The sequence below is a fragment of the Pongo pygmaeus genome, chromosome 10 (assembly GCF_028885625.2).
Source record: "Pongo pygmaeus isolate AG05252 chromosome 10, NHGRI_mPonPyg2-v2.0_pri, whole genome shotgun sequence".
NCBI lineage: Eukaryota > Metazoa > Chordata > Mammalia > Primates > Hominidae > Pongo > Pongo pygmaeus.
In genome coordinates this window covers 103,687,183-103,700,192 of record NC_072383.2, presented here as the reverse complement: position 1 = coordinate 103,700,192, position 13,010 = coordinate 103,687,183, and the positions used below count along the sequence as shown (strand labels likewise).

At 34.2% G+C, this 13,010-nt stretch overlaps 1 protein-coding gene across 5 annotated transcripts in view; it reads right to left on the bottom strand.

The window, feature by feature from the left end:
• Positions 1-1,100: 1,100 nt before the first annotated feature.
• The window catches only part of WASHC4 (WASH complex subunit 4), a 61,456-nt gene continuing 49,546 nt past the window's right edge, over positions 1,101-13,010 (bottom strand). For 2 of the 5 annotated variants that reach the window (XM_054444320.2, XM_054444321.2), the window contains 6 exons: positions 12,869-12,955; positions 10,036-10,183; positions 7,378-7,474; positions 5,937-6,133; positions 5,509-5,608; positions 1,101-3,371 (listed from right to left, as the gene is read on the bottom strand). In XM_054444320.2, coding sequence (XP_054300295.1) covers positions 3,304-3,371; positions 5,509-5,608; positions 5,937-6,133; positions 7,378-7,474; positions 10,036-10,183; positions 12,869-12,955 — 697 coding nt within the window. In that variant the 3' untranslated portion in view covers positions 1,101-3,303. Of the gene's footprint in view, positions 3,720-5,508; positions 5,609-5,936; positions 6,134-7,377; positions 7,475-10,035; positions 10,184-12,868; positions 12,956-13,010 lie in introns of those variants that run through there. The other 3 variants (XR_010122689.1, XR_010122690.1, XM_063646653.1) reach the window with 2 other exon arrangements.

The following is a 13,010-nucleotide window of genomic DNA, read 5'->3' as shown; positions in this document are numbered from 1 at the left end:
AATGATTTCTGCAGTGTAGTAGTTAACAGGATTGTATCTTGTCTCCAGTGTAATATTTTGAAGGCTCTGTTGTTATTACTGTAGTCCCTGCTTATCTGAGAGGGATACACCAAAACGCCCAGTGCATGCCTGAAACTGCAGATAGTATCTAACCGTATATATACTGTGTTTTTTCCTATATATACATACCTATGATAAAGTTTAATTTATAAGTTAGGCACAGTAAAAGATTAACAACTAATGATGAAACAGAACAACCGTAACAAATACTGTCACCAATGCCACGGAGAGAAGATTCATTCTTACCACAGATCTTAGCAACCCCACATACGATTTCTTTTCTTTCCTTATTGAGAACTTTCATGTTTTCACTTAAAGGATGCACTTTAAGGCTTCTCTTATAGAATATCTGAATTGCCAGCGTCACTACTCTTGCACTTTGGGGCCATTATTAAGTAAAATAAGGCTTACTTGAAGACAAACACTATTGATTTGACAACCTAGCTACCAAGTGATTCATGGGCAGGTAGCACATACATCATGAAGATGCTGGGCAAAGGGGTGACTTACATCCCAGGCGGGATACAGCATGACAGCACAAGATTTCATCATGCTACCCAGAATAACACACAAGTTGAAACTTATTGTTTCTGGAATTTTTCATTTAATATTTTCAGACCACAGCTGACCACAGGTAACTGAAACTGGAAAGTAAAACACGGATAAGGGGAGACTACTGTATTGTTTTAGTTCAACTCAGGTTTGCAAATAGCACTATAGTTATTACTAACATTAAACAATGCATACTGATAATCCCTTTCCAGGATTAGGATTTAAAGTAACTTCATATTGGTTCTTTTTATTGGATAAAAGCTCTGGAAAGATCAAGAATGTAAAGGAAAGAAAACATCTTTCTTTCACCTGGAATACATTGACGGGAGCCAATTTTAAACCTCAAATTTTTACCTATGTGCATGCATTTTTAAAAAAAATGATTCCACAGATTTCATTTCATTCAATTAAGGGGGACCCCAAAAAGGTTAATATTAAGAACTACTGGTTTACGACATTCAATTTTGAACATAAACGTCCAGGGGAAGGAAATTTTCAAAATTATGTTTATTAATGTTTTACTATACACATTATATTCTCTTAGAATTGGGGGAAGAGGAAAACCCCACTCAAGTGAGGTAACAAACTTGCCATCTTTTACAAAATTTCATTAGAACTGACAATGTTATGGTGAGTCCTTAATTCCTGAGAATTTGAATTATTAAGTTTTCTGTGAACTTAAAACAAACGCTCACATTAATTTTTAAATTACAGTATGTCTGAAAAAATAAAATTAATGTTAATATGTTATCAAGAAAAATCATCATCCAAATATACATATTAACCTATTAGGTGTGAATATACTGAAGCCCTGTTGCTCTGCAGTTTGACACCATTTAAATTCTTGTTTCCAGGATCTTATTTCAAATATATGAACTTATAATTTATCCAGATAGCAGTGACATTATTTTGACCTAAAGGAAAAATAATTGTCTGTCATTTTCTTCTCAACTGTAGGTATCCAGGGAGTCAGCATGTGAACTCTATCTAGTATTGATAAAATAATTAATTTACACGTGTAGGGATAATGAACAGAGAACATGTGATTCTCTTCTAGTAACAATTTCTATCCCTTAATAGGAGATGATTTCAGAGAAGTTAGAGAAGAAAAACAGAGAAAACAATACTGTTGCTATGAAATGATGAATTTGATATAATCAAATGCAAGATCATTAATATAAACACTTATAATAATGAAAATATAAATTATTATGCAGCATGCTTTAGGGCCATTTCTACAGTTATTATGAATTACAAATATTAAATGCCTTTAATCTATCCACTGTTCATAATTCTGTAAGCCATGTTTACATAATAAACAAAAAACATTTCCTACATATTCTGTCTCTTCTGACTTTTAACAATTAAAGTATTTATCTTGGGCTGGCAAGTTACCCTGACCCTAACCAGTAAGTACAAACAGGGCATTGTACACCCATTCTAAAAGCTGGAATCAAAGAATAATGTTAGAAGTATTTGCAGGATTCATCCAAAGAAATGTTTAGCAGACAAATGCAATAGAAAAAAATCAAGCATTTCCCAAAATGGCGTTTGTATTAGAAAGTTTTAAACTTTTGTCTACATTGTAAAGGTATCACTTTATTTTTAAAAGGCCACGATTAACCATTTAATAACTTACATACCTTTACAAAAATAAAACTAACAGCTTGCTGGGCACAAAATTTACTCAAAATCTTTCTGTGCTTTTAAAATCAGTAAGTGATGTATTTTACTAGCACTTTATTCTCACAGTGGTATTTTTTTAAAAGCCTGAACAGTGTAATTATTATTTAATCTGATGTTTTAAATTATACTTGATATAAAAAAAAAGTCTACCCAAACCATCACCAAAATTTCAATTCAATCTAATGTAGAAGAAACCTGAGTTTGGATGTAGGAATAATTCATTCAATTTTTTTTCTGACATCATACATCATGCCTTCAACCAAAATAGAAGTGAAGCTTCAAACAGGACTCTATGGCTTTATCTGAATTTTCTGAGTATTATGTAAATCTTAAATTTAAAGCAGCTGTTGGAGGTTAAATGTTCTCAAAGCAATGTAAACTAGTTATAAAATGTCTCATCAAAGACATCAGCAGCTCTTGTGAGTCACATGAAATTAACAATGAAAGAATGATCATCAGTTATACTGTACACTGAGAGTACATAGAACACTTGTGCCTCACTTCTAGTATCAAAGCCATCTTCATATATTCCTTTTATAAGAATATTGATATGTATTCTTTATGAACTTCAGGCTCATTCCTTTTGTTAAGCATGTATTTACTGGCTGTATATAGTATATGCATTGAATTTCCCATAACTTGAAATAACTATAGATCAAAGATCTATGCAAATACAAATTACAAACATGTAGATTACAAGAAATCCGAGGTGATAGTTTATGAATCTGGATTTGCCCTTTTATAACTTCACTTCAAATAGAAACATCTTCTACCCTCAAGTCCAGGCAAAAATCCAATGTTAAAATCTCATTCTTAACCTTTGAAAGTAGAGCCTTTGGAAACAGAATGAACTTCACTTCATAGCACTGCCTTTAAGAATTGTAACATCTATTTTCCAGAGATGTGACCCAGGAAACAATTCATCAATAGTTTATATCCATTCCACTGGCAAAAGTTTTAACAATTCTGACGATTTCATCATATGTGCAGTGAATACCATCAGTATCATTTCACAACAGGATCAGCAGACACAGTGCTGTTGGACAGGTCTCCGTTGCTTGTTTTAGTTTCTTCTGAAAGCATGAGTGAAAATAATAATGGATACTTATGTTCATTTTTATACAATAAATTAAGAAGTAAAAGAAATTTGAGAAGAGCTGTATTGCCAAACTTCAAATTACAGTTGCGTCCATCAAATGTTTCTCTAACATCACAAATTATACCTTGTTTACACTTTAAAATTTTTAAAAATCTAGGCTAAACACTGCAATTGTTTCCACTGGTTTTTAATGAAGGTGGAGTTGAGGGAGCTCAGAACTGTATTGGGGTGGGGCTTCAAACCACATGGGCTCCTTTGTCCTGAGGAATCTTGATATTCCTGGTCTAAGAAAGGCCCGCTCCCCTCACGCCAGTTCCTCCAGCTGGGCCAAGAAAGAATCATTACAGTACATTGTCATTCCTGGTAGGAACATGGCTGCAAACTCACATATCAAAACTGTCCAGAATGAATAACTTTCCATTTGTATTTATAACATTATAATAAATTATATGTAATATATATTATATTATTTCTTAAAATAATTTTAAATGAAGCAGCTTTTCACTGTTTTTGACAGAATGAATTCCTGGCTTTTTGTGCAAAATGTCATATGTGCATATTTCATTAACAGACAAAGACTATTTGACTAATGTATTCAGAAACTCTGACTATATCTCTGAGCAATCTTTAGCTGAAACAGTCTTAGAACAGTGATGTGAGTGATAATATAACAACTGCAACCCTGGAGAGTTCCTTAAGAGGAATAGGCCAAAGCAAGGAATCCCACTGCCATGAGACTGAAGGGTTGTTTGTTTTGTTTTAATGCTTTAGCCTGAAAGCAAATGTCCAATCACCCCGCAGAGTTTTCCCAGTCACCTGGGCTGGGGAAAAGGTTCTGGCATCATGAAACACATGAGCAGAGGAGCAGAGCTGAGGCAATAACTGAGTTTCTTCATAATTTAGATTATATTGATTCAAATTCTTCCAAATAGCTTTGCTAATTTATCCTTGAAAATGAACACAAATGTAGTATGTGTAAATTTTCATTTAATATTGAGTATCTTCCAGATTAATAAGCTGAAACAATTTTTTCAAGCATGTTTATTTAGTCTAGATTCAAAAAACACCTGGATATGCACCTAATTAATAAGTAATATTAGTAATATTTAATTTATGCAACAATGTCAAGAAATAAGGTAGTTCATGTAAGTGGTCTACCCAAATGAGTCACCTCTACTCTATATAAAGAAAAAAGGTGTATTTTAAAAATTAACATAAAATAAGATTAACAAAAACATCTTGTTTTGTGAAGAGCTTTATATCTTGATTTATGAAAACTTCATGAAGCACAAGTAAGACAAAAAGGAGACTAGTAAACATGAAAATTATAAGGGTCAACTAGTCGCTGTATCTAGTTTTGATCTTCCAAGCAAAGAGAAATGTATGCTATATAATTTCCATGACAGGAAAAGGGAAACACCCGTTCCTCAGAGAAGATGATTATTCCTAAATTTCAAATCTGAGAGAAATATATCATGGGGACATTAAATATGAAACACTGAACAATGCTCTTACGCTTTAAAAAGTATGGATTCCTTTCCACCATCCTACATAGAATACAATGGACAGAATCCTTTCCTTAATGACTGAAGTTCATTGAAATCACTATCGGTTATTATGGCTATATTGCCTGAGTCTCCAGGGCCTGACTATGAAAGAAGGCAGGATGCTATTTACTACAACTAAATAGCCCCTATGATTTTATAGTTCTTTAATCATCTGTCCCATCTCATTCAGTCAACATCTAGTCATCAGCAACTCTGCCTTCAGCAACATTTAGCTGTCCTCCTCTAATTTGTTCCTTCAAATCTAATAGTTTGAGCCATGAAAGAAAAACCAAACTTGTGAAAAGTGTATTTAAATTAAAAGCAGATGATCCTGAACAAGGTTTTAAAGGGTTACCAAGTGTGAAATGCATAAACTACATAAATTCCTTTTCAATTTCACACAAGATCTATATAGGCTTTACTTTTTTTAAAAGACTTAATGCTAGGTCTGTGTTATTTTCCAAAAGGACAAAGAAGATAGATGTCTGACCAGATAAAATGGTGCATTACTGTCTATTACTAAAGACATTTATTGGTCTTTCCAAATTTAAACCACTCACTGACCTTCCTTCTCTTTCTTTTCTTGGTTTTCTTCAGCCGCAGTCTTGTCTGCTCTGAAGAAAATTCTTGCACTGCTCAGTGAGAAATACAGCAATTCAAATTCCTAAGTAAATTTAAAAATTTGAAATAAAAACCAAAAATACTTATTATGGCAAAATACCAAAAATATATGCATTTTTATGGCTATTATTGTTTTTAAAAGCTCTAGTGGAAATCATAAATACAGAAACTGAAATAAGTAACCCGCCCATTTTTAAGATCTGAGTCAAATGGCTTCCAAATAGCACTCATTTTAAAATATAATCTTTTTGCCACTATTCATCTCACTTGTGAAAATGGGAGTTTCTATATGGCTTCTGCTTTTCAGACATTAAGAAGTCATGAATATCAAATGGTAAGTCAAAGCAGATGTGACTCTTAGGCTCCTCTACCTGTAGATAGACATCTAGTCGCTTCTGAGTGAGATTCATGGTTTGTAAGAGTTTTTCATCTTGACTGGCCGACTGCACATTCTGTTGCTTAGCAACTGCTCTTATCTCCTTCAGGTATTTCTCTCTAACAGACTGGAACCAGTGAAGTGAGTCAAACTCTCGGTACTGATCCAAAAGCTTTAGAATGTAAGCCACACCTGCAGGCATCAGCAAAACTAAGGTTAAATTACAGTGAGTACAGAAGTGGTATTCTACTCCTTCACCAATAATTCCTAACACTAAGCATTCTGAATAATAATTCCTAGCATTTTAAGTTTGTCCCCTTTCAAGTTACATTTTACAGATAAATGAATGACAGGTTTAACAAAATGGCTTAATTCCTCCTTTAAAAACAATGTAGAAGTATAACTAAAGACAAGTCAATTAAGAAGAAAATAAATAACACGGCCATATAAATCACCAGGAGAAATGATATAGCTGTAAGGGTAAAGAATAAAACTTTCCATGACTTGTACCTATAATCCCAATACTTTGGGAGGCTGAGCCTAGAGGACCTCTTGAGCCCAGGAGTTCAAGACCAACCAACCTGGGCAACATAGTGAGACTCCTGTCTCTAAAAAAACAAAAATTTTTTTTAATTAGCCAGATGTGGTGATGCATGCCTGTAGTCCCAGCTACTCGGGAGACTGAGGTGGGAGGATCACTTGGGTCCAGGAGGTCAAGGCTGCAGTGAACCATGATTGCACCACTGCACTCCAGCCTGGCTGACAGAGCAAGATCCTGCCTCAAAAAGAAAGGAAAAAAACACTTCGACTGCTAAAAAGATGGCAATTGAGGAAGCTACAAGGAAACCAGAGAAACTAAATATAAGACGTTAAAACTGTACAACCCCAACAAAACAAAGCCTAAATATTAGGCCAAAGTAGACAAGTGATTAGCAATACTAAGAAGGCATTAAGTTATAAACTATAGAAAACAAGTATTATCAATCATGTATCCCAGCTAAAAACACAGTAAACAACACTCATGAAAAACAAATCTATAGGCCGGGCACGGTGGCTCACGCCTGTAATCCCAGCACTTTGGGAGGCTGAGGTGGGCGGATCACGAGGTCAGGAGATCGAGACCATCCTGGCTAACACAGTGAAACACCGTCTCTACTAAAAATGCAAAAAAAATTAGCTGGGTGTGGTGGCGGGTGCCTGTAGTCCCAGCTACTCGGGAGGCTGAGGTAGGAGAATGGTGTGAACCCAGGAGGCGGAGCTTGCAGTGATCGTGCCACTGCACTCCAGCCTGGGCGACAGAGTGAGACTCTGTCTCAAAAAAAAAAAAAAAGAAAAATCTATAAAGAACATATAGACCTATTCTCAAGCAAATGTTTCTAAGAATCCATTACAAGGTCAATATAAAATTAATGGAAAAACAATTCCATTAAGCTTACCCATGGCAAAGCCATCATCAGTAAAGGCAGCTCCAATTTTATTTTTTTTATTCAATTTTTCCTTGCAACTAATGGAATGCTCTACAAAGTTGAGGGTCTAAAAAGATGTAACAAGATGTTAGAAAAACAATTTTGCTAAGAAAATCTTCAGAATTCCTAAAACAGACATTTTAAAAATTATAAATAGAATAGAATAGAATCTAGGTTCCTGCCCTTTTCATCTGAAACATTTGCCTTAGGTACCCTCTTGGTGAAGATACAATCTATACAAGTGTATCTTCATGGCTTTCCTTTCCAAGTCCTTTAAATATGGACACTCCCTCAATCACTACTTAGCCCAAGAACAGTGCCTTGTATATCTCATTATAAAATATTATGCACATTTTACAGAGAAGGACACCGAGGCTTGGGAGATTTATTATCTCACCCAAAGTTATATATTAAGTGAACGCTGGAGTTAGCAAAGTAGGCCTGCTTTATTTCAAAGCACAAGTACTCTTAAAAACATATGCAAGACAGTCCTTACTTACACCTACCTAATTCATTCGAAAATACTATTTCTTCTCATGTTCTTCAGTGTGAATCCTCAGAACAGTACGTCTCTTGAAAATTCAGCTCTTCCAAAATGCCTTATCTAATCATATCTTTTATTCAACAAAGATTTACTGAAGCTTACAATATACCAGGCATTATTAAGTACTTATGATTAAACAAATGATTACTATCTAGAGCTCACAGTCTAGAGCGACAATGTTGGCAGGGACAGTACATACAGTAAGCCACTAATCACAAGCAGCCACTGAGCACTTGAAATGAGGCTAGTGTGACTGACAAGCTGAATTTTTAATTTCTAAAAAGGTATTTTCATTTTTTTCACCCTGCCTTATGATTTTAATTTTATGAAATGTTAATTAACTTAAGTAGCCACATGTGACTATACATGGATAGCACAGCTCTAGAAGAGTAAATGCAGAAGTGTTTAAAAACTAATTATGATATACAGTGTGCTAAGTACTATAATAGCCTACACTGGAAACAAAACCAAGTTTCATTTTTTTGACTGTGAAACTTATTCAGCAATTAATCACCTGTTTGTGAATTTTTTATCAATTATTAATTCAATCTTTTTTAGAAATCTCATTTATGCTTGTCTTTTTTCTGGAACTACACTACAAACTCAAGTACAAGAACAGTATTCTATATTTCTTTGTAGTGCTCTTAATCCACTTTGTTTTCTCCATCACTAAGCGAATTCTGACAACTGCCTTGTAAAACTCCAGACTTTTTCCTAAGCTTACCAATGGGTTAACTGCTGTCTACAATGGTTTGAGTACATTGCCCTTCAAATTAAAAAAATATGGTGAGAACTCACCCCAAGTTAACTATAGTATTACCAAATAAGACACTCTCCCTCCAGTTTGACACTATCTTAAGATGAAAAGATTCTTACCAGATGAATATGAACATTTTTTGGTATATCATAGCTAAAATATAATTATGATAGAAAATTAACAAATGTATAAAAGAAACAAAATTCATGGAAAAAAGCTGTTATAGGCTATTAGCTACTTTCAATAGGTAATAATGGTTTTAATATGTAAGAAGATGTGTTAACAACTTGGGCAGCAATATGAAAAGTCACTATTCTTGATCAAAATTAAATATAATAAAGAGCTTCATCTGCTGGGTGATATTTAGATTTTAAAGCTACCTACTTAACAATTTTTTTTAAACCTTATAGGAACCTTTAGGCAAAAACAACTCTTATTACTAATATATACCTCTCAAAAACTCTTAACTCCATTTTCCCTAATGGAACAGCTGTTTTTATAATGCAATTTTTGACAACTTGAACTATTTTTAGATAGCAACTATAGAGTTAGAGCAAGAACACATTATATACTCTAAGAAGCATTAAAAATTTAGTCTAGATGTTAGTATTTACTACTGAATAGAAAGAAGTTATCTTGAAACAATATGCTTTAAGAAATGTGTTAGAAAAACTATAATAACAACTAAAGTTATTCTACATTAAGCACTTAAAATGATTATATATTAATAATTCTGCCCAAAGATTCTATAGCATATACTCATATAACTTAAAAAACACTCAAATTTCTCCAGTAATTATTTAAAAAAATAAGAATCTATCTTAGGCCATACATGGTGGCTCATGCCTGTAATCTCAGCACTTTGGGAGGCTGAGGCAAGAGGACTGCTCGAGCCCAGGAGTTCAAGACCAGCTTAGGCTACACAGTGAGACCCCGTATCTTAAAAAAGAAAACAAATTACAAAAATTAGGCATGGTGGTGCACACCTGTAGTCCCAGCTACTAGGGAGGCTGAGGCAGGAGGCTGGCTTGAGCCCAGGAGGTCAAGCCTGAGTAAGCCATGATCACACCACTGCACTCCAGCCTGGGTGACAGGGCAAGACCCCAACTCAGAAGAAAAAAAAAAAAACCTAACGATAAGTAAGTGTCCTTCAGCATAGCTAACAAGTAAAAATTCTATGTCACATTCACTGAGATCACATTTAGTTTTATATGCAACCAGGAAATTAATAGTGTAGTCTGTATGCACTTCGTGTTACAAAGAAACCAGATCTATTCGTTCATACTCTTTTTAAAAAAAATTCATTTTAGGTTCTGGAAATACTCACCAGAGGGGGAACAATTATATAGAAATTTCGGAGATGTATATTCTTTGGCCTTCGAAATTCTGGAGCAAAAACGTCTACAAGCATTTTGAAATATTCTGTGCCTTCGGCAGAATTTCGTGTGTGATCACTGAGGACTGAATCCAAATGCCTAAAAAGCAAAAAATTATTTGGTTCCTTTCTCAAAAGAAGCGTGGCTTTGAAAAAAATCCATCTCTCAATAGTTTAGATAAGAACACTCGAAAAGCAGGAAACACTATAAGACACTTCTAAGAAAATTTTCTTGGAGTTCAGAATAAACTCATTTTCTTATGGACAGAAAACTGATCAATATTAGTAAATTTAGTCCCAAAAATAGACTATTTAGAACATCTTGGGACTTAAAATAATAGTTCTGTATTTCTTCTTCCCACAGTGAGGCCTGTAGAACTCCTCTTCATTGTAAATATTTCCTCTTCCCCTTAAATCTCTAACGTTTCTCCTACATCCCCTTACCTCAACATAAACCTGGCTCTTTTTTCAAGAACTCAGTTTCCCTCTCAACCTTCAAAAACATCAGCTGCTTTTTCTCCTGCATCCCTTCCTGCATCCCTCATGTACAGCTACTACCACTTTCAATTATTATTCCTCTACCACTGTAAGGAAGAAATCTTCCTTTGTGACTCACATAATCCAACTATATCTAACTACCCAAATACTCAACTACTTCTTAACAGCAGACATCTACTAACCTTCTAACCACTGTCCTACAATTACGCAGGATTAGGATGCCTGCTCCAGTTCTCCACTGTCTATGCAGATAATCTATTCATTATCATGACCTTACATTTCCTTGACTTCAATCAACCACTCCCTTGCACCAATCTGGATCTTGCAACTAGCAGTCAGCTTTACCCTAGAGATCTTATAAGACAATATCCTACTCTCTGATTTCCTCACACTGCTTCAAAATATTTTTTAAATGGTCAACAGTTTTGAAGTGAATGGCATCATTTAACATAAGGTAAAGGTCTGATCCTTTCCTTTGAGACACACATCACAAACTATTTAAACCATTTTCAGGCACATGACTTCAAATGGCTTAACTTTGTAAATGGCTTATGTAATCTGGCAAAGAGCTAAGCTATCTAACAGACTATTCCAGAGCAAAGCTTCTGTGCTGGGGCCTTATTCTCACAGAAATGCATGCATTTTCCCATATACTTTTTTATTTTTTAAAATTTCAAGCCTATCAAAAAGTTAAAATATAGTATAATGAACACCTGTATACCCTTCAACTAGATTCACCACTTGTTAACATTTTGACACAACTGTTTTCTCTATTTTTCTGAAACACTTGAAAGTTGTGGACCTTTTATCACTTAGCCCATTAATGCTTTAGCATGAATCTATTAAGAATGAAAACATTTTTCTACAAAGCCACAAAACACTGTTATACCCAAGAATAAAATACAGCATTAACTAATATACAATCCATGCTCAAATCTCCAATTATTCCTCAAATGTCCTTTACAGCTGTTTCTTTCCTTATCTAGGATATGATTAAGTATCACCCATTACATGTGATTATCAGGTCTCTTTATTCTCCTAATCTAGAACAATCTCCTTGTATTTTTTGTCCAGGCCAAGTGTTTCATAAAATGCTCACATTCTAAATTTTTTAGGACATTTGCTCCTGATAAATTCAGGATAAACATTTCTGGCAAGAACACAAACTAGGTACTTGCCATTACATTGCATCAAGAGGCCACATAACATCTGTCTGCCCCATTACTGGTGATGCTAAGTTTGATCACTTGGCCAAGGTGGAATATATTTCTCCACCGTAAAGACAGTTTTCTCCTTTGTAATTAATAAGCAATTTTATGGGATGAATTACTGAATGAATCCTCTGTTCTCTAAAAACTTTTCACCTAATGTTTTAGAAACCATTGGGGATTCTTGCTTGATTTCAAGTATTACAGTGATGGTTACAATTTCCCCCCTAAATTTAACAAGCATTCTTCCATAAAGAAATGACTTTCATTCTCTTATCATTATGATCTTCTTATGATAACCCTTCTTATCATTATGACTCATTGATTTTTTTTTTATTCAACAGATTTTTATCTATCATTATTCTTTTCGATCAAATTATCTCCCCTTTGCCCAGGGGTGCCCCTTCATGCCTGATTCAATAACCTGCTCTAAGTGTGAATAAAACATACAGTTTTCTAAACATATTCTTAGCAATTCTGCGTGCCTCTCATTTTACGTTACAAAATCACAACTGACTCAAGTCCTGCACTGTTCAATAAGATAGACATTAGCTATTTAAATTTAAATTAAGATAAAATTTACACTTCAATTCCCCAGTCGCATTTGCCATATTTTAAGTGTTTACCGGCCATATATGGTAGTGGCTACAGTGCTGCTATAGATCACATACAAGAAAGGACTGGCATTCTAGAACACTGTTGGTGAAGAGAAATATTTTAAAAAGTAAAAAGAAAATAGGTGAAATGAATTTTATGATTGAGGTATTTGGCATTCCTCCTTTTATACTAAATCTTCAAGGTTAGTTATGTACTTTATACTTGAACACATCTCAATGTGGACCAGCCAAATTTTAGGTGCTCAAGAGCCACGTGTGGCTAGTGGCTGAAATACTGGACAGCATGTTCTAGAAGCTGGAAAGGTCTTAGAATACTGAAGTCTTAAAAATTATACTTCATAAACTGAGACCATAATTTTGTATAATAAAAACAGTGGCATATAAATTACATATTACTCTCTAGTCTTCTCTTCAGAATGTTTTTTATAAACACACTTTTTTATATCTCCAAATTTAGATTACCTTGCTGCTTTTAACGTTTCTTCTGCAAGACCTTCTTCTTTTACTAGTTCTTCAAAATTTACAATATCTTCAAGATCAGGAACAAATCTACATAAGAATTTGGGAAGGCATTTATTAGGTCAAGTAAAATATGTGCAATTGA